General features: G+C 45.8%; 1 protein-coding gene across 1 annotated transcript; it reads right to left on the bottom strand.

Moving 5' to 3' along the window:
* Positions 1-24,524, bottom strand: LOC129847863 (glucagon-like peptide 2 receptor). The gene is made up of 13 exons (XM_055915650.1): positions 24,435-24,524; positions 6,873-6,987; positions 6,563-6,667; positions 6,262-6,383; positions 6,010-6,116; positions 5,483-5,639; positions 4,428-4,587; positions 4,263-4,323; positions 4,030-4,096; positions 1,254-1,342; positions 1,025-1,163; positions 770-811; positions 1-655 (listed from the first exon to the last, which is right to left on the bottom strand). The coding sequence occupies exons 1-13, from the start codon at positions 24,522-24,524 to the stop codon at positions 302-304; spliced, it is 1,608 nt and encodes a 535-aa protein (XP_055771625.1). The 3' UTR covers positions 1-301.
* Positions 24,525-27,356: the final 2,832 nt, after the last annotated feature.

Below are 27,356 nucleotides of genomic sequence, written 5' to 3'. Positions count from 1 at the left end.
TAAAGAAACACCCTTGAATGAGTAGCTGTGTCCAAACTTTTGACTGGTACTGTGTGTGTTTTATGATTTAGTATTAAAATCATGGAACTTTGCTCACATACACAATGATACACAAGGTACCATACAAAGAATATGTACAAAGAATCTGTACAAAGATACAACATCATTATTATACGCAAGAAGTGACCGTTGTCTGTCAAAGGACTTGAATCATATAGGAATGACTCCATCTATAAGGAGACGAGACCCCGTAACAGTTCATATCAGTCTGGAGAGAAAAGGAGGGTCCACAAGATGGAGGTCAGAATTCGCTCTCCTCCAGCATCTCCTCCATGGTCTCTCCCAGCGTCATCTCTCCGTCACTACCTGACAGACTCTTCCTGGTGTGGAACTCCAATCCTCCCATTTCTCTCCCCCTTCCTCTCCACCCTGCCACTGCCCCTCCTCCGTCCCCCTGCCAGGCCACCTGCAGCAGGTGTGAGTGTGTGGCAGGCCCACCCTCCTCCTCATATGATTTTCTCTGATGGGAGCGTCGGCCTCTGGAGCACTTCCACAGGTGTTTGAGGGGCGCGTCCCGGTAGTCAATACAGGGCGTGACCTGGAAGTGGTTAGTGAACCGGAAGAGCTGCCAGTGCTTCTTCAGCTCCGCCTGGAACTGGAGATAACAGATTTATGTTGGTGTTATATCTATTTATTATTTCCCATTATGATTTGTTAGCCTAACACTTAAGACTACAGTACATTTAACTGATAGTTTGTGGATAGCTACCTCTCCATTGGCGAAGCAGTACAGCACAGAAACCAAGAGTCCCTGAGAGAGAGGTATGACAATGATTGGCATTACTCTACTGGCTCATTTTCCATTGCATTTTTATCAGGACTAATTTCTCACACTGAAATATTGTTCTCAATGGGATCTGGGTGTTTTCTTTTCTATCCTCAACAGGAACACAAATCAATGGAAACATAATAAAACATTGTTATGTTCTTGTTGTGACATGCGGCCATTGTTCTCAGCTCTCACCTGGAAGGAGCTGAGGGTGAGGTTGATGACGTTCCTGGCATAGCGGGTGTTTCCCTCCACACACTCGTCAATCAGGAGAGTGAAAACCACCTCGTGGATTCCCAGTAAAGGGATCAGGACTAGTGTAGCCCTGGCCAAGCTTAGAGGAAAGGAAAGGCGTTATGGCATTCAGACAGTACTAGGGTTTTTACTCATGTAACAGATCAGTCACCCTTTTGAGCAACAGTACCTGTATCTGTAGTCTGTGAATCTCACTTGGTCTGCTTTTAACTTAGAGAGCAGCAACATTAGTATTTTGATGAATATGTAGAAAATGACCTGCAACACAAATCAATCAAACGTTTTTTTTCTGTAAAACAGTAAGACATGGGTTTTTAGTCTGGTGTGTCAAAACGGTGTCTTTAAGAACAGAATCCCCATCTTATTGTCATCAGTGCACCCTAACCATTCTGCCCTATAGATATGCTTGTGACCACATATGACAACCACTGTTCTGGCTGAAGTCTATGTCACTTGGTCTCTACTGACTACTGATCTTACAGACATCCCAAAATCAGTGTGAAATCAGTGAGAAATCACTGGAACGCTCAGGAGAACTGATTCCCCCAGTGTGTCAGTCTATATGGTTTGATGGATGATTTATCATTGTGTCACATTCTTAGGTATCAGTCCCCTTCCCCTGCCCATAGACGAGCACACGCACTGCACTCGTCCTGGAGAAGCTACCGGCGCCAAACAGTAGTGTCGAAGCGGATCCCTTTGGAGTTGCATGGGTCATCTCACGGTCAGAAACATGGAAGGCTTTAATTTGTTAGTAGGCCTAAGACGCAGATGTCAGCAGCAGGATAAACTCCAATCACAGGTAAAGACTAGTTAGTTAGATATCCTGTTGAAACAATCTGATTTACATAATCTACATTCGTTATCAGCTGATAGCCCGCCCCTCTTTGCTCTCTCTTGGAGCAGAAGGCTATAAGCTTGCTTGCAATGGGATTTTTCAGAAAAGAAAGGCCTATGGGTGATCATCAAGGACAAAAACCACCTGAGCTGTGTGAACCACAGCTCACACATCGCTGTAGCCCAAGCGAGTGCCCTCCTGGACATCAGCATTACAAGATACGCTATCTTAGAATCGTCCAACAGAAACGAACAGGGCTGTAGCTCAAAAATGAAGGAGCACTGGGAGAGAAACACACTTTAGATTCCAGCATCAACAGTGTTGCGCTTCAGAGGAGGTAAGCGTGGTTCTCGGGAACCCGGGGTAGGCTGGGAAGAAGCATCGCTAGTAGCGGGGTTACTGAGAGTCTGGGAGGCTTTCGTTGTTGCTTCCTGCCTAATAGATAGTCTGCAGAATTGTTCCAACAATGCACCGATGGCATGATCATGGTGTTCCGCCAAGGTATGGAATCCTTCCATAAGATTATGTAGTAACTCTTCATGTCTTCCAATGGGGGCTCCTTGTGAAGAGACAGTGTTGCAGAGATGGTCCGAGTCTGCTGGTTCAGTCATGACCAGTTTGTACTACCACGACTCAGGATATGACCCAGGGAATACTACAAAACAAAACTTGAGAACAGGAGAAATGGGCAAAATGCTGGTAAGACTTGACATAACAAGAAAAACTGGCAAGAGACAAACAGAAAACACAGGTATAAATACACAGGGGAAAAATAGGAGTCACCTGGTGGGGGTTGGAGACAAGCACAAGACAGGTGAAACAGATCAGGGTGTGACACAAATAAGCAAAGAGAATCGACAGTCCATCATTACTTTAAGACATGAAGGTCAGTCAATGCGGAACATTTCAAGAACTTTTCAAGTGCAGTTGCAAAAACCATCAAGCCCAATGATGAAACTGTCTCTCATCAGGACGGCCACAGGAAAGGAAGACCCAGAGTTGACTTTGCTGCAGAGGATAAGTTCATTTGAGTTACCGGCCTCAGAAATCATCAATTAACTGCATTTTAGATTGGAGCAGACCAATCTCAACATCAACTGTTCAGAGGAGACTGCATGAATCATCATGGTCAAATTGCTGCAAAGAAACCATTACTAAAGGACACCAATAAGAAGAAGAGATTTGTTTGGGCCAAGAAACATGCGCAATGGACATTAGACCGGTGGAAATCTGTCCTTTGGTCTGAAGAGTCCAAATATGAGATTTTTGGTTCCAACCGCCGTGTCTTTGTGAGACGCAGAGTAGGTGAACGGATGATCTCCGCATGTGTGGTTCCCACCGTGAAGCATGGAAGAGGAGGTGTGATGGTGTGGGGGTGCTTTGCTGGTGACACTGTCAGTGATTTATGTAGAATTCAAAGCACACTTAACCAGCATGTCTACCACAGAATTCTCCAGCGATATGCCGTCCCATCTGGTTTGCGCTTAGTGGGACTATCATTTGTTTTTCAACAGGACAATAACCCAACACTCCTCCAGGCTAAGTAAGGACTATTTGACCAAGAAGCAGAGTGATGACCTGGCCTCCACAATCACCCAACCTCAACCCAATTGAGATGGTTTGGGATGAGTTGGACTGCAGAGTGAAGGAAAAGCAGTCGACAAGTGCTCAGCATATGTGGGAACTCCTTCTAGACTGTTGGAAAAGCATTCCAGGTGAAGCTGGATGAGAGAATGCCAAGATTGTGCCAAGCTGTCAACAAGGCAAAGGGTGGCTACTTTGAAGAATCTAAAATCTAAAATATATTTTGATTTGTTTAACACTGTTTTCGTTACTACATGATTCCATATGTGTTATTTCATAGTTTTGATATCTTCACTATTATTCTACAATGTAGAAAATAGTACAAATAAAGAAAAACCCTTGCATGAGTAGCTGTGTCCAAACTTTTGACTGGTACTGTATATATACACACTAATTTGGCTTAATTAGCTTTGAATGTAAGAAAATTAAGTCAACAGTTTTTTTTGGGGGGGGAGGGCTTTTTTTCACTAAGAGCACCTTTCTCTCCAAGGTCCGTGCACGGCCCTGGTTGATTGCTACTCACCAACACAGATAAAGAGATCGGACCTCTTATTATCCACCAGATCCATCTATCCTTATTGGCCCAGCACCTTAGGACAGAAGATATTCAAACCAGATTTAGGCCTAGAGTATCAGTTTATAGCATAGACACATTGGGTAATTACACAGATCACTACTGATTGATTACTTTATGCGAAAAGACAGAAATATGATCAGAAGTGTTGAAATGAGAGGAAATACTCCAAAAATACTTACCCTTCATTTTCAAATAAAACCTTGGTAACTGTCCATGGCACCACAAACACGAATGGAGTACCTTTAGGAAGAACAAAGAGTATTGTGTTACCGTAGTTGTGCATCTATCTTCATTAGAGCCTTAAGCTAGCCAATGAACATGTCTTTGAAACATTAGAACCTTACCCCAGCCAATGAGCATGTATCTCTTGAGCAGCCGTCTCTTGGTGAGGACGGCGGTGAAGAGGAGAGTGTGGAGGAAGATGGCTTCCACCAGGAGCCAGAAGTAGTTACAGGCTACAAAATACTCCATGGACATCCGGGAGGCCTTACATACCACCGCTATCTACAGGAAGAGGAGAGACTATTCAATATTAGAAATGACACTTCCTTGTTAAATATATACATTACACTGCCTTGTTAAATATATACATTACACTGCCTTGTTAAATATATACATTACACTGCCTTAACTTTATACTTTACACTGCCTTGTAAAATATACATTACACTGCAGAAATACAGTGTAGACAATGTTAATGTTGTAAATGACTATTGTAGCTGGAAAATGCAGATTTTTTTATGGAATATCTACAGGCGTACAGAGGCCCATTATCTGCAAACATCACTCCTGTGTTCCAATGGCATGTTGTGTTAGCTAATCCAAGTTTGTCATTTTAAAAGGCTAGTTGATCATTAGAAAACCATTTTGCAATTATGTTAGCACAGCTGAAAACTGTTGTCCTGTTTAAAGAAGCAATAAAACTGTCCTTCTGTAGAATGGTTGAGTATCTGGAGCATCAGCATTTGTGGGTTTGATTACAGGCTCAAAATGGCCAGAAACAAAGACTTTCTTCAATGTGGACGTTGAGACTGGTGTTTTGTGGGTACTATTTAATGAAGCTGCCAGTTGAGGACTTGTGAGGCATCTGTTTCTCAAACTAGACACTCTAATGTACTTGTCCTCTTGCTCAATTGTGCACCAGGGCCTCCCACTCCTCTTTCTATTCTGATTAGAGCCAGTTTGGGCTGTTCTGTGAAGAGAGTAGTACACATCGTTGTACGAGATCTTCAGTTTCTTGGCAATTTCTCGTATGGAATAGCCTTCATTTCTCAGAACAAGAATAGACTGACGAGTTTCAGAAGAAAGTCATTTTTTTCTAGACATGTTGAGCATATATCATAAGAAATAAATATTCTGAAGGTCATTTCTAATTAAATTCTATGCAGGAGATGAATACCACTGAGTTGGAGTATGAGTTCCACCCTGGGTCGTCAATGGGTAGCTTGGTGTACATGACATGTAAAACGATCTCCTTTATGAAAACGGCTATGGCTCTCATCATGAAGGACACAAACAGATTCATGTGGATGTAGTTCCTCGTACAGTGGAGCTTCCTGGAAGAGACAGAGGTTGGCATTGACTCAAAACCACCACTGACTATTTAGCATGGAAGTTGATTTTGTTATTATGTGATTAAGATAAGTGCCCAGTACATAGGCAATCCAATGTAGTTGTTATAATGTCATTTATAGTGATCGACAACATCTGTACTCTTGTTATTCTACCTCCCCTGATATCCATTACATATTATATACGGACATTGAACAGTGACTAGAGGGTTTGATTCGATGCCGTGACTAAGGAGAATGTCATTAATTTTCAATCATGTCATCACCCAACCATAGTAGAATTCATCATAATCATCATCAACATGTGCCTAAGCTGTTGACGTTGAACCCTTGACGCTGACCCCTTGACGCTGACCTGAGAATGCCCATGAGGAGAGTGGCCAGAGAGAGGGAGAAGAGGGACAGAGCGTAGCCGACGATGGAGATAACCCTCAGTGCTGCTTGGCGAAACACCTCATCCTCCTGGAAAACACAGACAAACAAAAGTAAAAGAGGTGACCTTTGACCTCGATGGAACATTCAGATTTTTATCTGGGATATGATTTATGTTTGACAATTCAGTTACAAGGCCTTTTCCAAAAAGTTTCCTCACAGCCTTTGCCCTCACCTCGGCTTCAAAGAAATGTTTCTCATCACATTCTCTCTGGTCCCGCCAGGCTTCCGAAGAATTCTCCTGGAGTCGCCAGCTCCCATTGGACAGACACTGCCTGTACACACTCCTGGAGTCATCTGGGTCAGGAAGAGAAGAGGAACCAATAGATTGGTTATGGAGAGATGTGCTCACGAGCTAACCGTGTTGGAAGATACGTTTAACTTTCTACTTAGGTAGAAATGTCATTATGTCATGTTGTGCCATCACGTGACATAATGGATATGGAACGTGTGTGATACGACGCCTGGAGTCTCACCCTCTGTGACCCAGGGGAGGTAAGAAGGGCAGGGCACTGACACGTTACCAGGAGCTGAGTGGGGCCAACACACAAATAGGTCAACCGTCCCGTTACAGTAGGTTCCTGAAAGGACAAACAAGGACAGAGCAAGAGGCAAACAGAAAAGTACATGAATAATAAAGTGCTACTGCTTATCTCAAAATACATTTCCATACAGATTAATTGCAGCACTGACAGTCTGGCTGCAGTACAATTACAATACACATTGTGGCAGAAACATGCTACGATGATACATGCAAGTGGCCAGGGCCAAAAACAAACTGCTCACCAGTTCCTGAGAAGATGCTTTCTGCTAAAGTCCTGGTGCAGTTCTCCCTATATTCATTCCTTTTAGAGATCAACTCTTTGAGTGTCAGCTTCATGGCATCAGCTAATGGGGGATCCTAATGAAAATAAAATACAATCAATCACAGAACCACCACCTTTCATGTCAAATAAGAAAATCCAAAAGGAATAGGCCATGATAAAATATGAATGTTTACCACCCCCGGGCCCCAACAATGTGTCAGGAAGACAGAGGGGGAATGTGGTTGTAGTGAGAGTCCACAAGATGGCAGTGTTTGAGTAGAATTCATGCTGAGGTATCTTACTACTAAACCTCAATCGTCTTAGGCGTTTGTTTAGGTAAGTTCACAAGCCTGGTGCTCAACTCAATCCATCGCCGAAGTTCAGTTCTATCTCGCAATTGAAATGTAAAGGTAATTTCCTATTGAGCCGACATATCCAGGGTGAAAAGGTCCATTGCAGCCATTTTTATGTCAATATCAAATTATTTCTGGGTAACAATTAATAAGTACCTTACCGTGAATGTAAAAAAAAAGAATAAGCTTCTTGGCAAAGACATTTTTCCAGGACTGTCTGTCTGGGAGTGGTCTGAATGGGGAGGGGTAGCTGTTATTGGCAGAGAGGTTTGGAACTCTCCTTATTGGTCTATTACCTCATTTATCACTGGTGACCTAAACTCCATCCCTCGAAAACAGGATGAAATGAATTCAGGCGATCTTTTCAAACAGCTCTTACAATAAAAAGGCATGATCATAATTTTCACAATTTCACAGTATAATTCCAACCTCAGTGTGGTAATGTTTATAAAACACAGAATAATCATGTTTTTGACTGCACTGGGTCTTTAACTGTGAATGCAGTCTCAGCGAACGCGCTGAACTTCGGTGATATACGGATTGAATCGAGCCCATAACATCATGTGGTCTAAACTACTAGAAGTAAAAGTACCGGTTTCATTTAGTCTGAGGGGAGAAATAAACTTGGGAGATTTAACCAGCAGTGCCTCAGTTAGGCTGCATTTACACAGGCAGCCCAATTCAGATCTTTCATCAATTATGTGCATATCTGTTACCCATCTGATTTTTTCAGCAACAACAACAAAAAAAACACATTGAATCTGATCTTATAACTTCCAATTTATACCGCTTCCATGTGGCTGCATTTACACAAGCAGCCCAATTCAGAGATTTAACCCGATTAATTGGTCTTTCGACCAATTAGATCAAATCTTTTGCTAAATATTTGGGAATATAAGGAGTTTCATTGCACATGAGCTGTTACCATGACATCCACCCCAAAATGTAAAGAAACAGAGATGGGAAATTAGCATTGCATTTGTGTGCTCCTTCAGATGCTACATCAATCTGATACAGGTCACATGTAAAACTATGTGTGGACAGTCAGAAAAAAAAGATTGGAAATATAAAGGAAATCAGATTTGGGTTCTTACCTGCATTTTTATGATTTTGGTCTAAAACGTAAGATTTCTTAACACATGCTTGGGCAATGTTCTTTTAACCACCTTTTTCTCCCCAATTTCATTATTATGATTTTGTCTCATCACTGCAACTCCGCAACTGGCTTGGGAGAGGCGAACGTCGAGTCATGACCCGTCAAGCCGCGCTTCTTAACATCCGCTAGCTTAACCCAGAAGCCAGCTGCACCAATGTGTCGGAAGAAAAACACAGTTCAACTGATGACCGAAGTCAGCCTGCTGGCACCAGGCCCACCACAAGGAGTCGCTAGAGTGCGATGAGCCAAGTAAAGCACACCCCGACCAGACCCTCCCCAAACTAGGACAAAGCTGAGCCAATTATGATTCGAACTCCAGGCTGTAGTGACGCCGCATCACTGGGATGCAGTGCCTTGGACCACTGCTTCACTCGGGAGGCCCAACCTTCTCTTTTGATTCTAGTGATAGACCAACCATTCTCTTCTAATTCTTGTGAAAGACCGTCCCATTTCTTCTGATTCTAGTTACAGACCAACCCTTCTGATTCTAGAGACATTCCAATCTTTCTGATTCAAGTGACATACCAACCCTTCTCTTCTGATTCTAGTGACAGACCAACCCTTCTGATTCTATTGACATACCAACCCTTCTCTTTTGATTCTAGTGACAGACCAACCCTTCTGATTCTATTGACATACCAAGCCTTCTCTTCTGATTCAAGTGACAGACCAACCCTTCTGATTCTAATGGCATGCCAACCCCTCTCTTCTGATTCTAGAGACAGACCAACCCATCTTTTCTGATTCTAGAGACACACCAACTCTTCTGATTCTAGTGACATACCAACCTTTCTGATTCTAACGACATACCAACCCTTCTGATTCTAGCGACAGACCGACTCTTCTCATCTCATTCTGGAGACAAACCAAACCTTACGATTCTAATGACATACGAACTCTTCTCATCTGATTCTAGTGACTTACCAACCCTTCTGATCCTAGTGACAGACCAACCCTCCTGAATCTAGTGACATACCAACCCTTCTCTTCTGATTCTAGTGACAGACCAACCCTTCTGATTCTAGTGACAAACCAACCCTTCTGATTCTAGTAACATACCAACCCTTCTCTTCTGATTATAGTGACAGACCAACCCTTCTGATTCTAGTGACATATCAACACTTATTTTACGATTCTAGTGACAGACCAACCCTTCTGATTCTAGTGGCAAACCAACCCTTCTGATTCTAGTGAAACACCAACCATTCTGATTCTAGTGACATACAGACCCTTCGGATTCTGGTGACATACCAACCCTTTTGATTCTAGTGACATAGCAATCTTTCTAATTCTAGTGACAGACCAACCCTTATTTTCTGATTCTAGTGACATACCAACCCTTCTCTTCCAATTCTAGTGACAGACCAACCCTTCTCTTCTGATTCCAGTGACAGACCAAACCTTCTCTTCTGATTCTAGTGACATACCAGCCATTCTCTTCCAATTCTAGTGACAGACCAACCCTCCTCTTCTGATTCTAGAGACAGACCAACCCTTCTGATTCTAGTGACATACCAACTATTCTCATCTCATTCTAGTGAGTTACCAACCCTTCTGATTCTAGTGACTTACCAATCCTTCTCTTTTGATTCTAGTGATAGACCAACCCTTCTGATTCTAGTGACAGACCAACCCTTCTCTTCTGATTCTTGTGACAGACCAACCCTTCTGATTCTAGTGACAGACCAACCCTTCTGATTCTAGTAACATACTAACCCTACTGATTCTAGTGATATACCAATCCTTCTCTTCTGATTCTAGTGACAGACCAACCCTTCTCTTCTGATTCTAGTGACAGACCAGCCCTTCTCTTCTGATTCTAGTGACAGACCAGCCCTTCTCTTCTGATTCTAGTGACAGACCAAACCTTCTCTTCTGATTCTAGTGACAGACCAACCCTTCTCTTCTGATTCTAGTGACAGACCAACCCTTCTCTTCTGATTCTAGTGACATACCAACCCTTCTCTTCCTTTTTAAAGGTAAACAGAGAATCAAAGATTCCCATTTAGTATCTGTCGTTCCACGGGTGGGGTGTAGTAACATCCAATGGATTCTATTTCTATGTTTGGTACTCTATCTCTGACTAACATTCCCTGCCTTGCCTTCACTCTCCAGTAGGGGTACATATCTCAATGTTTGAGCTGTGTATCCTCCCTGTGCCTGTCCATTCTATCCCCCTACACACCACCAACTGTTCCTCGATCCTATAAGAGCTCTCTGGCTGTCTAACACTTCAATGACCCACTCTAGTCCCAATACACACCACCACAATACATCTCCTACCACCAGGTTGACTATCTCCTACCACCAGGTTGTCTGTTTCCTACCACCAGGTTGACTATTTCCTACCAGCCGGTTGTCTGTTTCCTACCACCCGGTTGTCTGTTTCCTACCTTCAGGTTGTCTGTTTCCTACCTTCAGGTTGTCTGTTTCCTACCTTCAGGTTGTCTGTTTCCTACCTTCAGGTTGTCTGTCTCCTACCACCAGGTTGACTATCTCCTACCACCAGGTTGTCTGTTTCCTACCACCAGGTTGACTATCTCCTACCACCAGGTTGTCTGTTTCCTACCACCAGGTTGTCTGTCTCCTACCACCAGGTTGTCTGTTTCCTACCACCAGGTTGTCTGTTTCCTACCACCAGGTTGACTATCTCCTACCACCAGGTTGTCTGTTTCCTACCACCAGGTTGTCTGTCTCCTACCACCAGGTTGACTATCTCCTACCACCAGGTTGTTTGTTTCCTACCACCAGGTTGTCTGTTTCCTACCTTCAGGTTGTCTGTTTCCTACCACCAGGTTGACTATCTCCTACCACCAGGTTGTCTGTTTCCTACCACCAGGTTGTCTGTTTCCTTCCACCAGGTTGACTATCTCATACCACCAGGTTGTCTGTTTCCTACCACCAGGTTGACTATCTCCTACCACCAGGTTGTCTGTTTCCTACCACCAGGTTGACTATCTCCTACCACCAGGTTGTCTGTTTCCTACCACCAGGTTGTCTGTTTCCTTCCACCAGGTTGTCTGTTTTCTACCACCAGGTTGTCTGTCTCCTACCACCAGGTTGACTATCTCCTACCACCAGGTTGTCTGTTTCCTTCCACCAGGTTGTCTGTTTTCTACCACCAGGTTGTCTGTCTCCTACCACCAGGTTGACTATCTCCTACCACCAGGTTGTCTGTCTCCTACCACCAGGTTGACTATCACATACCTTCAGGTTGTCTGTTTCCTACCACCAGGTTGACTATCTCCTACTTTCAGGTTGTCTGTCTCCTACCACCAGGTTGACTATAACATACCTTCAGGTTGTCTGTTTCCTACCACCAGGTTGACTATCACATACCTTCAGGTTGTCTGTTTCCTACCACCAGGTTGACTATCTCCTACTTTCAGGTTGTCTGTCTCCTACCACCAGGTTGTCTGTTTCCTACCACCAGGTTGTCTGTCTCCTTCCACCAGGTTGTCTGTTTCCTACCACCAGGTTGTCTGTTTCCTACCACCAGGTTGTCTGTCTCCTACCACCAGGTTGTCTGTTTCCTACCACCAGGTTGTCTGTTTCCTACCACCAGGTTGACTATCTCCTACCACCAGGTTGTCTGTTTCCTACCACCAGGTTGTCTGTCTCCTACCACCAGGTTGACTATCTCCTACCACCAGGTTGTTTGTTTCCTACCACCAGGTTGTCTGTTTCCTACCTTCAGGTTGTCTGTTTCCTACCACCAGGTTGACTATCTCCTACCACCAGGTTGTCTGTTTCCTACCACCAGGTTGTCTGTTTCCTTCCACCAGGTTGACTATCTCATACCACCAGGTTGTCTGTTTCCTACCACCAGGTTGACTATCTCCTACCACCAGGTTGTCTGTTTCCTACCACCAGGTTGACTATCTCCTACCACCAGGTTGTCTGTTTCCTACCACCAGGTTGTCTGTTTCCTTCCACCAGGTTGTCTGTTTTCTACCACCAGGTTGTCTGTCTCCTACCACCAGGTTGACTATCTCCTACCACCAGGTTGTCTGTTTCCTACCACCAGGTTGTCTGTTTCCTACAACCAGGTTGACTATCTCCTACCACCAGGTTGTCTGTTTCCTACCACCAGGTTGACTATCTCCTACCACCAGGTTGTCTGTTTCCTACCACCAGGTTGTCTGTTTCCTACCACCAGGTTGTCTGTTTCCTACCACCAGGTTGTCTGTTTCCTACCACCAGGTTGACTATCACATACCTTCAGGTTGTCTGTTTCCTACCACCAGGTTGACTATCTCCTACTTTCAGGTTGTCTGTCTCCTACCACCAGGTTGACTATCACATACCTTCAGGTTGTCTGTTTCCTACCACCAGGTTGACTATCTCCTACTTTCAGGTTGTCTGTCTCCTACCACCAGGTTGACTATAACATACCTTCAGGTTGTCTGTTTCCTACCACCAGGTTGACTATCACATACCTTCAGGTTGTCTGTTTCCTACCACCAGGTTGACTATCTCCTACTTTCAGGTTGTCTGTCTCCTACCACCAGGTTGTCTGTTTCCTACCACCAGGTTGTCTGTCTCCTTCCACCAGGTTGTCTGTTTCCTACCACCAGGTTGTCTGTTTCCTACCACCAGGTTGACTATCTCCTACCACCAGGTTGTCTGTTTCCTACCACCAGGTTGTCTGTCTCCTTCCACCAGGTTGTCTGTTTCCTACCACCAGGTTGTCTGTTTCCTACCACCAGGTTGTCTGTTTCCTACCACCAGGTTGTCTGTTTCCTACCACCAGGTTGTCTGTCTCCTACCATCAGGTTGTCTGTTTCCTACCACCAGGTTGTCTGTCTCCTTCCACCAGGTTGTCTGTTTCCTACCACCAGGTTGTCTGTTTCCTACCACCAGGTTGACTATCTCCTACCACCAGGTTGTCTGTCTCCTACCACCAGGTTGTCTGTCTCCTACCACCAGGTTGTCTGTTTCCTACCACCAGGTTGTCTGTTTCCTACCACCAGGTTGTCTGTTTCCTACCACCAGGTTGACTATCTCCTACCACCAGGTTGTCTGTCTCCTACCACCAGGTTGTCTGTCTCCTACCACCAGGTTGACTATCTCCTACCACCAGGTTGTCTGTCTCCTACCACCAGGTTGACTATCTCCTACCACCAGGTTGTCTGTTTCCTACCACCAGGTTGACTATCTCCTACCACCAGGTTGTCTGTCTCCTACCACCAGGTTGTCTGTCTCCTACCACCAGGTTGTCTGTATCCTACCACCAGGTTGTCTGTTTCCTACCACCAGGTTGTCTGTTTCCTACCACCAGGTTGTCTGTTTCCTACCACCAGGTTGACTATCTCCTACCACCAGGTTGTCTGTCTCCTACCACCAGGTTGTCTGTCTCCTACCACCAGGTTGACTATCTCCTACCACCAGGTTGTCTGTTTCCTACCACCAGGTTGTCTGTTTCCTACCACCAGGTTGTCTGTCTCCTTCCACCAGGTTGTCTGTTTCCTACCACCAGGTTGTCTGTTTCCTACCACCAGGTTGACTATCTCCTACCACCAGGTTGTCTGTCTCCTACCACCAGGTTGTCTGTCTCCTACCACCAGGTTGTCTGTTTCCTACCACCAGGTTGTCTGTCTCCTACCACCAGGTTGTCTGTTTCCTACCACCAGGTTGTCTGTCTCCTACCACCAGGTTGTCTGTCTCCTACCACCAGGTTGTCTGTCTCCTACCACCAGGTTGTCTGTTTCCTACCACCAGGTTGACTATCTCCTACCACCAGGTTGTCTGTCTCCTACCACCAGGTTGTTTGTTTCCTACCACCAGGTTGTCTGTTTCCTACCACCAGGTTGTCTGTTTCCTACCACCAGGTTGTCTGTCTCCTTCCACCAGGTTGTCTGTTTCCTACCACCAGGTTGTCTGTTTCCTACCACCAGGTTGTCTATTTCCTACCACCAGGTTGTCTGTTTCCTACTACCAGGTTGTCTGTTTCCTATCACCAGGTTGTCTATCTCTTACCACCAGGTTGACTATCTCCTACCACCAGGTTGTCTGTTTCCTACCACCAGGTTGTCTGTCTCCTACCACCAGGTTGTCTGTTTCCTACCACCAGGTTGTCTGTTTCCTACCACCAGGTTGACTATCTCCTACCACCAGGTTGTCTGTTTCCTACCACCAGGTTGTCTGTCTCCTACCACCAGGTTGACTATCTCCTACCACCAGGTTGTTTGTTTCCTACCACCAGGTTGTCTGTTTCCTACCTTCAGGTTGTCTGTTTCCTACCACCAGGTTGACTATCTCCTACCACCAGGTTGTCTGTTTCCTACCACCAGGTTGTCTGTTTCCTACCACCAGGTTGTCTATTTCCTACCACCAGGTTGTCTGTTTCCTACTACCAGGTTGTCTGTTTCCTATCACCAGGTTGTCTATCTCTTACCACCAGGTTGACTATCTCCTACCACCAGGTTGTCTGTTTCCTACCACCAGGTTGACTATCTCCTACCACCAGGTTGTCTGTTTCCTACCACCAGGTTGACTATCTCCTACCACCAGGTTGTCTGTTTCCTACCACCAGGTTGTCTGTTTCCTTCCACCAGGTTGTCTGTTTCCTACCACCAGGTTGTCTGTCTCCTACCACCAGGTTGACTATCTCCTACCACCAGGTTGTCTGTTTCCTACCACCAGGTTGTCTGTTTCCTACAACCAGGTTGACTATCTCCTACCACCAGGTTGTCTGTTTCCTACCACCAGGTTGACTATCTCCTACCACCAGGTTGTCTGTTTCCTACCACCAGGTTGTCTGTTTCCTACCACCAGGTTGTCTGTTTCCTACCACCAGGTTGTCTGTTTCCTACCACCAGGTTAACTATCACATACCTTCAGGTTGTCTGTTTCCTACCACCAGGTTGACTATCTCCTACTTTCAGGTTGTCTGTCTCCTACCACCAGGTTGACTATCACATACCTTCAGGTTGTCTGTTTCCTACCACCAGGTTGACTATCTCCTACTTTCAGGTTGTCTGTCTCCTACCACCAGGTTGACTATCACATACCTTCAGGTTGTCTGTTTCCTACCACCAGGTTGACTATCACATACCTTCAGGTTGTCTGTTTCCTACCAGCAGGTTGACTATCTCCTACTTTCAGGTTGTCTGTCTCCTACCACCAGGTTGTCTGTTTCCTACCACCAGGTTGTCTGTCTCCTTCCACCAGGTTGTCTGTTTCCTACCACCAGGTTGTCTGTTTCCTACCACCAGGTTGTCTGTTTCCTACCACCAGGTTGTCTGTTTCCTACCACCAGGTTGTCTGTCTCCTACCACCAGGTTGTCTGTTTCCTACCACCAGGTTGTCTGTCTCCTTCCACCAGGTTGTCTGTTTCCTACCACCAGGTTGTCTGTTTCCTACCACCAGGTTGACTATCTCCTACCACCAGGTTGTCTGTCTCCTACCACCAGGTTGTCTGTCTCCTACCACCAGGTTGTCTGTTTCCTACCACCAGGTTGTCTGTTTCCTACCACCAGGTTGTCTGTTTCCTACCACCAGGTTGTCTGTTTCCTACCACCAGGTTGTCTGTTTCCTACCACCAGGTTGTCTGTTTCCTACCACCAGGTTGACTATCTCCTACCACCAGGTTGTCTGTCTCCTACCACCAGGTTGTCTGTCTCCTACCACCAGGTTGACTATCTCCTACCACCAGGTTGTCTGTTTCCTACCACCAGGTTGTCTGTTTCCTACCACCAGGTTGTCTGTCTCCTTCCACCAGGTTGTCTGTTTCCTACCACCAGGTTGTCTGTTTCCTACCACCAGGTTGACTATCTCCTACCACCAGGTTGTCTGTCTCCTACCACCAGGTTGTCTGTCTCCTACCACCAGGTTGTCTGTTTCCTACCACCAGGTTGTCTGTCTCCTACCACCAGGTTGTCTGTTTCCTACCACCAGGTTGTCTGTCTCCTACCACCAGGTTGTCTGTCTCCTACCACCAGGTTGTCTGTCTCCTACCACCAGGTTGTCTGTTTCCTACCACCAGGTTGACTATCTCCTACCACCAGGTTGTCTGTCTCCTACCACCAGGTTGTCTGTTTCCTACCACCAGGTTGTCTGTTTCCTACCACCAGGTTGTCTGTTTCCTACCACCAGGTTGTCTGTCTCCTTCCACCAGGTTGTCTGTTTCCTACCACCATTTTGTCTGTTTCCTACCACCAGGTTGTCTATTTCCTACCACCAGGTTGTCTGTTTCCTACTACCAGGTTGTCTGTTTCCTACCACCAGGTTGTCTATCTCTTACCACCAGGTTGACTATCTCCTACCACCAGGTTGTCTGTTTCCTACCACCAGGTTGTCTGTTTCCTACCACCAGGTTGTCTGTTTCCTACCTTCAGGTTGTCTGTTTCCTACCACCAGGTTGACTATCTCCTACCACCAGGTTGTCTGTTTCCTACCACCAGGTTGTCTGTTTCCTACAACCAGGTTGACTATCTCCTACCACCAGGTTGTCTGTTTCCTACCACCAGGTTGACTATCTCCTACCACCAGGTTGTCTGTTTCCTACCACCAGGTTGACTATCTCCTACCGCCCGGTTGTCTGTTTCCTACCACCAGGTTGTCTGTCTCCTACCACCAGGTTGTCTGTTTCCTACCACCAGGTTGTCTGTTTCCTACCACCAGGTTGTCTGTTTCCTACCACCAGGTTGTCTGTCTCCTACCACCAGGTTGTCTGATTCCTACCACCAGGTTGTCTGTTTCCTACCACCAGGTTGTCTGTTTCCTTCCACCAGGTTGACTATCTCCTACCACCAGGTTGTCTGTTTCCTACCACCAGGTTGTCTGTTTCCTTCCACCAGGTTGACTATCTCCTACCACCAGGTTGTCTGTCTCCTACCACCAGGTTGTCTGTTTCCTACCACCAGGTTGTCTGTTTCCTACCACCAGGTTGTCTGTTTCCTACCACCAGGTTGTCTGTTTCCTACCACCAGGTTGACTATCTCCTACCACCAGGTTGTCTGTTTCCTACCACCAGGTTGTCTTTCTCCTACCACCAGGTTGTCTGTTTCCTACCACCAGGTTGTCTGTCTCCTACCACCAGGTTGTCTGTTTCCTACCACCAGGTTGTCTGTTTCCTACCACCAGGTTGTCTGTCTCCTTCCACGAGGTTGTCTGTCTCCTTCCACCAGGTTGTCTGTTTCCTACCACCAGGTTGTCTTTCTCCTACCACCACGTTGTCTGATTCCTACCACCAGGTTGTCTGTCTCCTACCACCAGGTTGTCTGTTTCCTACCACCAGGTTGTCTGTCTCCTACCATCAGGTTGTCTGTCTCCTACCACCAGGGTGTCTGTTTCCTACCACCAGGTTGTCTGTCTCCTACCACCAGGTTGTCTGTTTCCTACCACCAGGTTGTCTGTCTCCTACCATCAGGTTGTCTGTCTCCTACCACCAGGTTGTCTGTTTCCTACCACCAGGTTGTCTGTCTCCTACCACCAGGTTGTCTGTTTCCTACCACCAGGTTGTCTGTTTCCTACCACCAGGTTGTCTGTCTCCTTCCACCAGGTTGTCTGTCTCCTTCCACCAGGTTGTCTGTTTCCTACCACCAGGTTGTCTGTCTCCTACCACCACGTTGTCTGATTCCTACCACCAGGTTGTCTGTCTCCTTCCACCAGGTTGTCTGTTTCCTACCTTCAGGTTGTCTGTTTCCTACCCTCAGGTTGTCTGTTTCCTACACCAGGTTGACTATCTCCTACCACCAGGTTGTCTGTTTCCTACCACCAGGTTGTCTGTTTCCTACCACCAGGTTGTCTGTCTCCTACCACCAGGTTGTCTGATTCCTACCACCAGGTTGACTATCACATACCTTCAGGTTGTCTGTCTCCTACTTTTAGGTTGTCTGTCTCCTACCACCAGGTTGTCTGTTTCCTACCACCAGGTTGTCTGTTTCCTACCACCAGGTTGTCTGTTTCCTACCACCAGGTTGACTATCTCCTACTTTCAGGTTGTCTGTCTCCTACCACCAGGTTGACTATCACATACCTTCAGGTTGTCTGTTTCCTACCACCAGGTTGACTATCACATACCTTCAGGTTGTCTGTTTCCTACCACCAGGTTGACTATCTCCTACTTTCAGGTTGTCTGTCTCCTACCACCAGGTTGTCTGTTTCCTACCACCAGGTTGTCTGTCTCCTTCCACCAGGTTGTCTGTTTCCTACCACCAGGTTGTCTGTTTCCTACCACCAGGTTGTCTGTTTCCTACCACCAGGTTGTCTGTTTCCTACCACCAGGTTGTCTGTCTCCTACCACCAGGTTGTCTGTTTCCTACCACCAGGTTGTCTGTCTCCTTCCACCAGGTTGTCTGTTTCCTACCACCAGGTTGTCTGTTTCCTACCACCAGGTTGACTATCTCCTACCACCAGGTTGTCTGTCTCCTACCACCAGGTTGTCTGATTCCTACCACCAGGTTGACTATCACATACCTTCAGGTTGTCTGTCTCCTACTTTTAGGTTGTCTGTCTCCTACCACCAGGTTGTCTGTTTCCTACCACCAGGTTGTCTGTTTCCTACCACCAGGTTGTCTGTTTCCTACCACCAGGTTAACTATCACATACCTTCAGGTTGTCTGTTTCCTACCACCAGGTTGACTATCTCCTACTTTCAGGTTGTCTGTCTCCTACCACCAGGTTGACTATCACATACCTTCAGGTTGTCTGTTTCCTACCACCAGGTTGACTATCACATACCTTCAGGTTGTCTGTTTCCTACCACCAGGTTGACTATCTCCTACTTTCAGGTTGTCTGTCTCCTACCACCAGGTTGTCTGTTTCCTACCACCAGGTTGTCTGTCTCCTTCCACCAGGTTTTCTGTTTCCTACCACCAGGTTGTCTGTTTCCTACCACCAGGTTGTCTGTTTCCTACCACCAGGTTGACTATCTCCTACCACCAGGTTGTCTGTCTCCTACCACCAGGTTGTCTGTTTCCTACCACCAGGTTGACTATCTCCTACCACCAGGTTGTCTGTTTCCTACCACCAGGTTGTCTGTTTCCTACCACCAGGTTGTCTGTCTCCTTCCACCAGGTTGTCTGTTTCCTACCACCAGGTTGTCTGTTTCCTACCACCAGGTTGACTATCTCCTACCACCAGGTTGTCTGTATCCTACCACCAGGTTGTCTGTCTCCTACCACCAGGTTGTCTGTTTCCTACCACCAGGTTGTCTGTCTCCTACCACCAGGTTGTCTGTTTCCTACCACCAGGTTGTCTGTCTCCTACCACCAGGTTGTCTGTTTCCTACCACCAGGTTGTCTGTTTCCTACCACCAGGTTGTCTGTCTCCTTCCACCAGGTTGACTATCTCCTACCACCAGGTTGTCTGTTTCCTACCACCAGGTTGTCTATTTCCTACCACCAGGTTGTCTGTTTCCTACTACCAGGTTGTCTGTTTCCTACCACCAGGTTGTCTATCTCTTACCACCAGGTTGACTATCTCCTACCACCAGGTTGTCTGTTTCCTACCACCAGGTTGTCTGTTTCCTACCACCAGGTTGTCTGTTTCCTACCACCAGGTTGTCTGTTTCCTACCACCAGGTTGACTATCTCCTACCACCAGGTTGTCTGTTTCCTACCACCAGGTTGACTATCTCCTACCACCCGGTTGTCTGTTTCCTACCACCAGGTTGTCTGTCTCCTACCACCAGGTTGTCTGTTTCCTACCACCAGGTTGTCTGTTTCCTACCACCAGGTTGTCTGTTTCCTACCACCAGGTTGTCTGTCTCCTACCACCAGGTTGTCTGATTCCTACCACCAGGTTGTCTGTTTCCTACCACCAGGTTGTCTGTTTCCTTCCACCAGGTTGACTATCTCCTACCACCAGGTTGTCTGTTTCCTACCACCAGGTTGTCTGTTTCCTTCCACCAGGTTGACTATCTCCTACCACCAGGTTGTCTGTCTCCTACCACCAGGTTGTCTGTTTCCTACCACCAGGTTGTCTGTTTCCTACCACCAGGTTGTCTGTTTCCTACCACCAGGTTGTCTGTTTCCTACCACCAGGTTGACTATCTCCTACCACCAGGTTGTCTGTTTCCTACCACCAGGTTGTCTTTCTCCTACCACCAGGTTGTCTGTTTCCTACCACCAGGTTGTCTGTCTCCTACCACCAGGTTGTCTGTTTCCTACCACCAGGTTGTCTGTTTCCTACCACCAGGTTGTCTGTCTCCTTCCACCAGGTTGTCTGTCTCCTTCCACCAGGTTGTCTGTTTCCTACCACCAGGTTGTCTTTCTCCTACCACCACGTTGTCTGATTCCTACCACCAGGTTGTCTGTCTCCTACCACCAGGTTGTCTGTTTCCTACCACCAGGTTGTCTGTCTCCTACCATCAGGTTGTCTGTCTCCTACCACCAGGGTGTCTGTTTCCTACCACCAGGTTGTCTGTCTCCTACCACCAGGTTGTCTGTTTCCTACCACCAGGTTGTCTGTCTCCTACCATCAGGTTGTCTGTCTCCTACCACCAGGTTGTCTGTTTCCTACCACCAGGTTGTCTGTCTCCTACCACCAGGTTGTCTGTTTCCTACCACCAGGTTGTCTGTTTCCTACCACCAGGTTGTCTGTCTCCTTCCACCAGGTTGTCTGTCTCCTTCCACCAGGTTGTCTGTTTCCTACCACCAGGTTGTCTGTCTCCTACCACCGCGTTGTCTGATTCCTACCACCAGGTTGTCTGTCTCCTTCCACCAGGTTGTCTGTTTCCTACCTTCAGGTTGTCTGTTTCCTACCCTCAGGTTGTCTGTTTCCTACACCAGGTTGACTATCTCCTACCACCAGGTTGTCTGTTTCCTACCACCAGGTTGTCTGTTTCCTACCACCAGGTTGTCTGTCTCCTACCACCAGGTTGTCTGATTCCTACCACCAGGTTGACTATCACATACCTTCAGGTTGTCTGTCTCCTACTTTTAGGTTGTCTGTCTCCTACCACCAGGTTGTCTGTTTCCTACCACCAGGTTGTCTGTCTCCTTCCACCAGGTTGTCTGTTTCCTACCTTCAGGTTGTCTGTCTCCTACCACCAGGTTGTCTGTTTCCTACCACCAGGTTGTCTGTTTCCTACCACCAGGTTGTCTGTCTCCTACCACCAGGTTGTCTGATTCCTACCACCAGGTTGACTATCACATACCCTCAGGTTGTCTGTTTCCTACCACCAGGTTGACTATCTCCTACCACCAGGTTGTCTGTCTCCTACCACCAGGTTGTCTGTTTCCTTCCACCAGGTTGTCTGTTTCCTACCACCAGGTTGTCTGATTCCTACCACCAGGTTGTCTGTTTCCTACCACCAGGTTGTCTTTCTCCTACCACCAGGTTGTCTGTTTCCTACCACCAGGTTGTCTGTTTCCTACCACCAGGTTGTCTGTTTCCTACCACCAGGTTGTCTGTCTCCTACCACCAGGTTGTCTGTTTCCTGCCACCAGGTTGTCTGTTTCCTACCACCAGGTTGTCTGTTTCCTACTACCAGGTTGTCTGTTTCCTACCACCAGGTTGTCTGTTTCCTTCCACCAGGTTGTCTGTTTCCTACTACCAGGTTGTCTGTTTCCTACCACCAGGTTGTCTGTTTCCTTCCACCAGGTTGTCTGTTTCCTTCCACCAGGTTGTCTGTTTCCTACCACCAGGTTGTCTGTTTCCTACCACCAGGTTGTCTGTTTCCTTCCACCAGGTTGTCTGTTTCCTACCACCAGGTTGTCTGTTTCCTACCACCAGGTTGTCTGTTTCCTACCACCAGGTTGTCTGTTTCCTTCCACCAGGTTGTCTGTTTCCTACCACCAGGTTGTCTGTTTCCTACCACCAGGTTGTCTGTCTCCTACCACCAGGTTGTCTGTCTCCTACCTTCAGGTTGTCTATTTCCTACCACCAGGTTGTCTGTTTCCTACCACCAGGTTGTCTGTTTCCTACCACCAGGTTGTCTGTTTCCTACCACCAGGTTGTCTGTTTCCTTCCACCAGGTTGTCTGTTTCCTACCACCAGGTTGTCTGTTTCCTACCACCAGGTTGTCTGTCTCCTACCACCAGGTTGTCTGTCTCCTACCTTCAGGTTGTCTATTTCCTACCACCAGGTTGTCTGTTTCCTACCACCAGGTTGTCTGTTTCCTACCACCAGGTTGTCTTTCTCCTACCTTCAGGTTGTCTGTTTCCTACCACCAGGTTGTCTGTCTCCTTCCACCAGGTTGTCTGTCTCCTTCCACCAGGTTGTCTGTCTCCTTCCACCAGGTTGTCTGTTTCCTACCACCAGGTTGTCTGTTTCCTACCACCAGTTTGTCTGTCTCCTACCAAATCGTTGTAGAAATCTGTTACAACCAAAGTTGACTACAAAATCCACAACGCAATGCTCTCTCTATGGGCTGGCTAGTTAGTTAGATAGCTAGGTAGCTAGCTAGCAAACGTAGCTACACACAATAATACCAAAGACAATATCAGCATGTAATGTAGCTAGTTAACTGTAAATTGGCCTAAACAAACTGCACTATCAATTTAGGAGTCTACAATCTCACCATGTTCAACCTGCAGATTGATGTTCCTCACAGAGTGTACCCTAACATTCCCAACTGCAGATATACATTTTGAGGCGATGGGAAACGTTGCCCATTCTACGTCAATGGGACGCCCGGTGAATTTTAGGCAATTCTGGGACAAGGAGCGCTCTCCTTCAAGGAGGGAATGGGAGTCTATTGGGCGTCAGCTCAAAAACCCAACATTAGCACAAATTTCATCAACAAGAAATACAACATTACAAATATTATCTGAGATGTGAGATAATTAACTTGCTATCTGTAGTATCGTATAGCTTTGGTATCGTGACATTACGTACTTTTGAGGAAAAGAGGCACGTTTCTCGATATATAACCTGACTTTGAGAAGGGATTGCTTGATGATTAGCTTAGCAACCACGTGACGCAGCATGACAACGTGAACGCGATTGGTCGAAAGCCTGCTGGGTGGGGCGTCATACCTTGCTTCATTCATTTGATTCTTATCTCCTTTCTGTAATATCTCTGGAAATGGCACCATGCAAAGCAGCCTGGACTAAAGAGAGAGACAAATAGGAAAAATGTACTAGACCCTCCGTTAAAGAAGACATTTCTTGAGGTCGGAATATCGCGAAAATATGATCAATGGCTCATTCGAGAGAAGACAACCTACCACGTTATGACATCGGCCAGTATTAGAATCTGACATGTATGATAGATGCTTTAACTATCTAAAACTCGTATTCCTATTAACTTCCAGTGTAGTGAGATCTACTTCATCACAGTGCTACGTCATACCGGACGGATCTCTGCCTGCTTGAACGCCAATAACTCAGATACACATGAAAACATGAAATGACCCAGGGAATCGATATAACATCACTCAGAGATGCACAAAAACAATATAACATTCAAAATGGGTGAACATGTCCTTTAAGGGATGTATTTACAGTAAGCAGAGTTTTAGGAGTTACCCTGATAGAATCATGCTTTGTCGTGCATTCCACAGCAGGTGCTGTATACTGTATGTCCGTTTCTGGCTGCTCTGGTATACAGCAGATTTTGTGTTAATATTCATGTCTGGAGTGATATCTATGGCCATATGATCATCATGCCATACAAGCCAGTACATTATCATATAGCCACATTGCTAAGCAACTCCAGTGTTCTTGCCTATCCCAGTTGCATATCTGTAAAAAATGTATTAAGTACCATAAATTCAGGGCTTATCATCTCACTGAGTCAGTAAGATAGTTTATGGGTTTTACAGTCCAACAGTAGCAACTCATCCTCTCACCTAAATCAGATAGTGGATAAACTGAAATCTATGTTTCTCTGTTGTCAAATTGGATTATTTGTGAGATTACTTTATCACACTTCTTTTTTGTTTTACAGAATATTATTTTTGCCACATTTTACCGAATATTATTTTTGCAATATTTTACAGAATATTATTTTGGCCATATTTGACAGAATATTCTATATGTATATTTTTTACTGGCCGTTCTTTGAGAGCTGACAGAGGAAACAAGTAGGACGAGTTGTTAGGAAGATGTCACATGGTTCCAAAACTGGTGACCATTTTACCTGCAGACTGGAGAGGAGCAGTATGAGTAAGGGAGAGACTGTGGTACTCCCTAGTGCCCACCCTCCTCTGTGCCAGGCCGGTCGTAGCATGGGCATGGCACTTTGTTTACATACAAGCTGGATGGCACTTCCTGGATCCGCCTGCCATCGATGCCTTCTTCACAGTCGTCCTTGTCCTAGGTCTACACATACACTCCACATGGACACAAGCCTCTCCTCTAAATGGTCTTTTCACCACTGTGGTTTTCCAGGTAAAGATTATTATGTTTGATGTGCTTAATGAAGCTGATTCACCGTGTAGGATCTCAGTGCTAGGTTTTTAGGTAAAAATTTTTATCATTTGATTTGGCTTCTAAGCAGATTTTCCAAAAGCAGTGTCCTCTCTTCTATGTAGGCTCCTCTTGCAACGGTGGGTTTTTTCAGCTAAATATGATTTGTGATTCGTTAAGGTTAATCTCTTTAACTGCCTGGTAGAAATGGAGCCTGCTTCTCTCCTGTTTCGGATCTGAGTTTCACTTCTTTTAGTTGTGGTTGATATTCTGAAGGTAAATCTTTCCTTAAAGCTTCAATGTTTAGGGAGTTAAAGGTGGTATTCTCTTGATTGACAGGTGTTTTGTTAAGATATCCAGTCACTTCTTCGTTTCTTTGAGGATTTCAACGACAGTCCTTTTCCAGATGTGATCAGTCTAGTAAAGATCTCAACGTCTCTCCTAGTTTCAGTATTTCATAAAGTTGTCCTCTGATCTAGTCACGTGAGTTTGTAAAGTTGTCCTCTGTCCCTCAGGTGTATAGTTAAGTTATCATCGGCTTCTTTGTATTTGATAAAGACTGTCTCCTGCGGGGGTTCTGTTGTCTGTACTCCCTGGTGACCTGAAAGCGACAGAGCGTCTGTGGCTCCTCACCCATCAGCCTGCCCCCCCCCTTCTCCGCCCGGCATTCTCCCAGCCAATCAAGATAAGACAAGGGAGAGCTATTTTAACTTTGTAGTCCAGGAGGGGAACGCACACACTTACGTGAATGAATGCATGCAAACTCAAACACCTACGCCCACACAAACATCCACACACACACAAACACATTTCGTGGTAAAGCGTGCAATATTGATCCATGTCTGGTGCTACAGGTTCAGTGACAGTTTTATGTGGGTGGTTAACTCACAGTAAGAGGGCCTCATCAACAGTATTTGACACTAATGGGATCTCTGTGTGGTCCAATGGATCTACAAACGCACTGCAGGAGCTGCAGGAGTGGCCGTGACCAAACACACAGGATAGATTAGCAGCCAAGGCAACATGTGGTGCTACTGTTGGTACAGACGGTGCAGACAAAATGATACAACATATTGAATCAAATCAACTTTATCCAAAGTGTATTACTGTGTATGTTTAACAAAAAAAATTGACTTTATAGACAAAGAGGGAGGGGCTTAAAACTTTATGTGTTACAAAATCTATTAACTAGCCTGCTAATATTGTTACAATTGCTAAGTCTAGGGGTCTTAGGCCTAGTTAACTGGTCTGTCACCTGATTGGATGTGTGCATTAATATGAGAAGTAAGCGTATGCAACCTGGTGTTGACTGCATGAGACAGCCACTGTCACGATCGTCTTCTGGTGAATGAGTGGACCAAGGTGCAGCGTGATATAAATACATCCTCTTTTTATTTACGAAGAAGATGACCACGAAACACTTTACAAACTAACAAAACAACAAACGACCGTGAAGCTACAAAACAAAAGTGCACACACACGCTACAAACGTTTAGACATAGACAATTACCCACAACAGCCTAATGCCTATGGCTGCCTTAAATATGGCTCCCAATCAGAGACAATTAAAGACAGCTGTCTCTGATTGAGAACCATTCAGGCAACCATAGACATACCTAGACACCTACACTGAACACAACCCCATAAACTCTACAAAACCCCCTATACGATACAACCACCCAAGACGAGACAAATACACACAAACATCCCCCCTGTCACACCCTGACCTAACTAAAATAATACAGAAAACAAAGATAACTAAGGCCAGGGCGTGACAGCCACCTTACCTTGTTTCAGGGCCAGCTCTCTCTCTTGACCTCGTGGTCGGCCAGCACAAACTGATTATTGTTGTTCAATTGTACTGCTGGCATGAGTTACTTGATGTGGAATAGAGTTCCATGTAGTCATGGCTCTATGTACTGCAGTACTGTGCACCTCCCATAGACTTTTCTGGACTTGGGGACTGTGAGACCTCTGGTGGCATGTCTTGTGGGGTATGCATGGGTATCCAAGCTGTGTGCCAGTAGTTCAAACAGACAGCTTGGTGCATTCAACATGTTAATACCTCTCACAAATACAAGTAGTGATGAAGTCAATCTCTCCTCCACTTTGAGCCAGGAGAGATTGACATGCATATTTTTAATGTTAGCTCTCTGTGTACATCCAAGGGCCAGCCGTGCTGTCCTGTTCAGAGCCAATTGCAATTTTCCTAAGTCCCTCTTTGTGGCACCTGACCACACGACTGAACAGCAGTCCAGGTGAGACAAAACTAGGGTCTGTAGGACCTGCCTTGTTGATAGTGCTGTTAAGAAAGCTGAGCAGCACTTTATTATAGACAGACTTCTCCCCATCCTAGCTACTGTTGTATCAATATGTTTTGACCATGGCAGTTTATAATCCAGGGATACTCCAAGCAGTTTAGCCTCCTCAATTTGCTCAATTTCCACATTATTCATTACAAGATTTAGGTTAGGTTTAGTGTTTAGTGAATAATTTTCCCAAATCAAATGCTTTTAGTATTTGAAATATTTAGGACTAACTTATTCCTTGCAACCCATTCTGAAACTAACTGCAGCTCTTTGTTAAGTGTTGCTCTCATTTCAGTCGCTGTGGTAGCTGATGTGTATAGTGTTGAGTCATCCACATACATAGA

Source organism: Salvelinus fontinalis, chromosome 1, assembly GCF_029448725.1.
Source record: "Salvelinus fontinalis isolate EN_2023a chromosome 1, ASM2944872v1, whole genome shotgun sequence".
In the NCBI taxonomy this organism is placed as follows: Eukaryota; Metazoa; Chordata; class Actinopteri; order Salmoniformes; family Salmonidae; genus Salvelinus; species Salvelinus fontinalis.
This window is presented reverse-complemented; position numbering and strand designations above follow the sequence as displayed.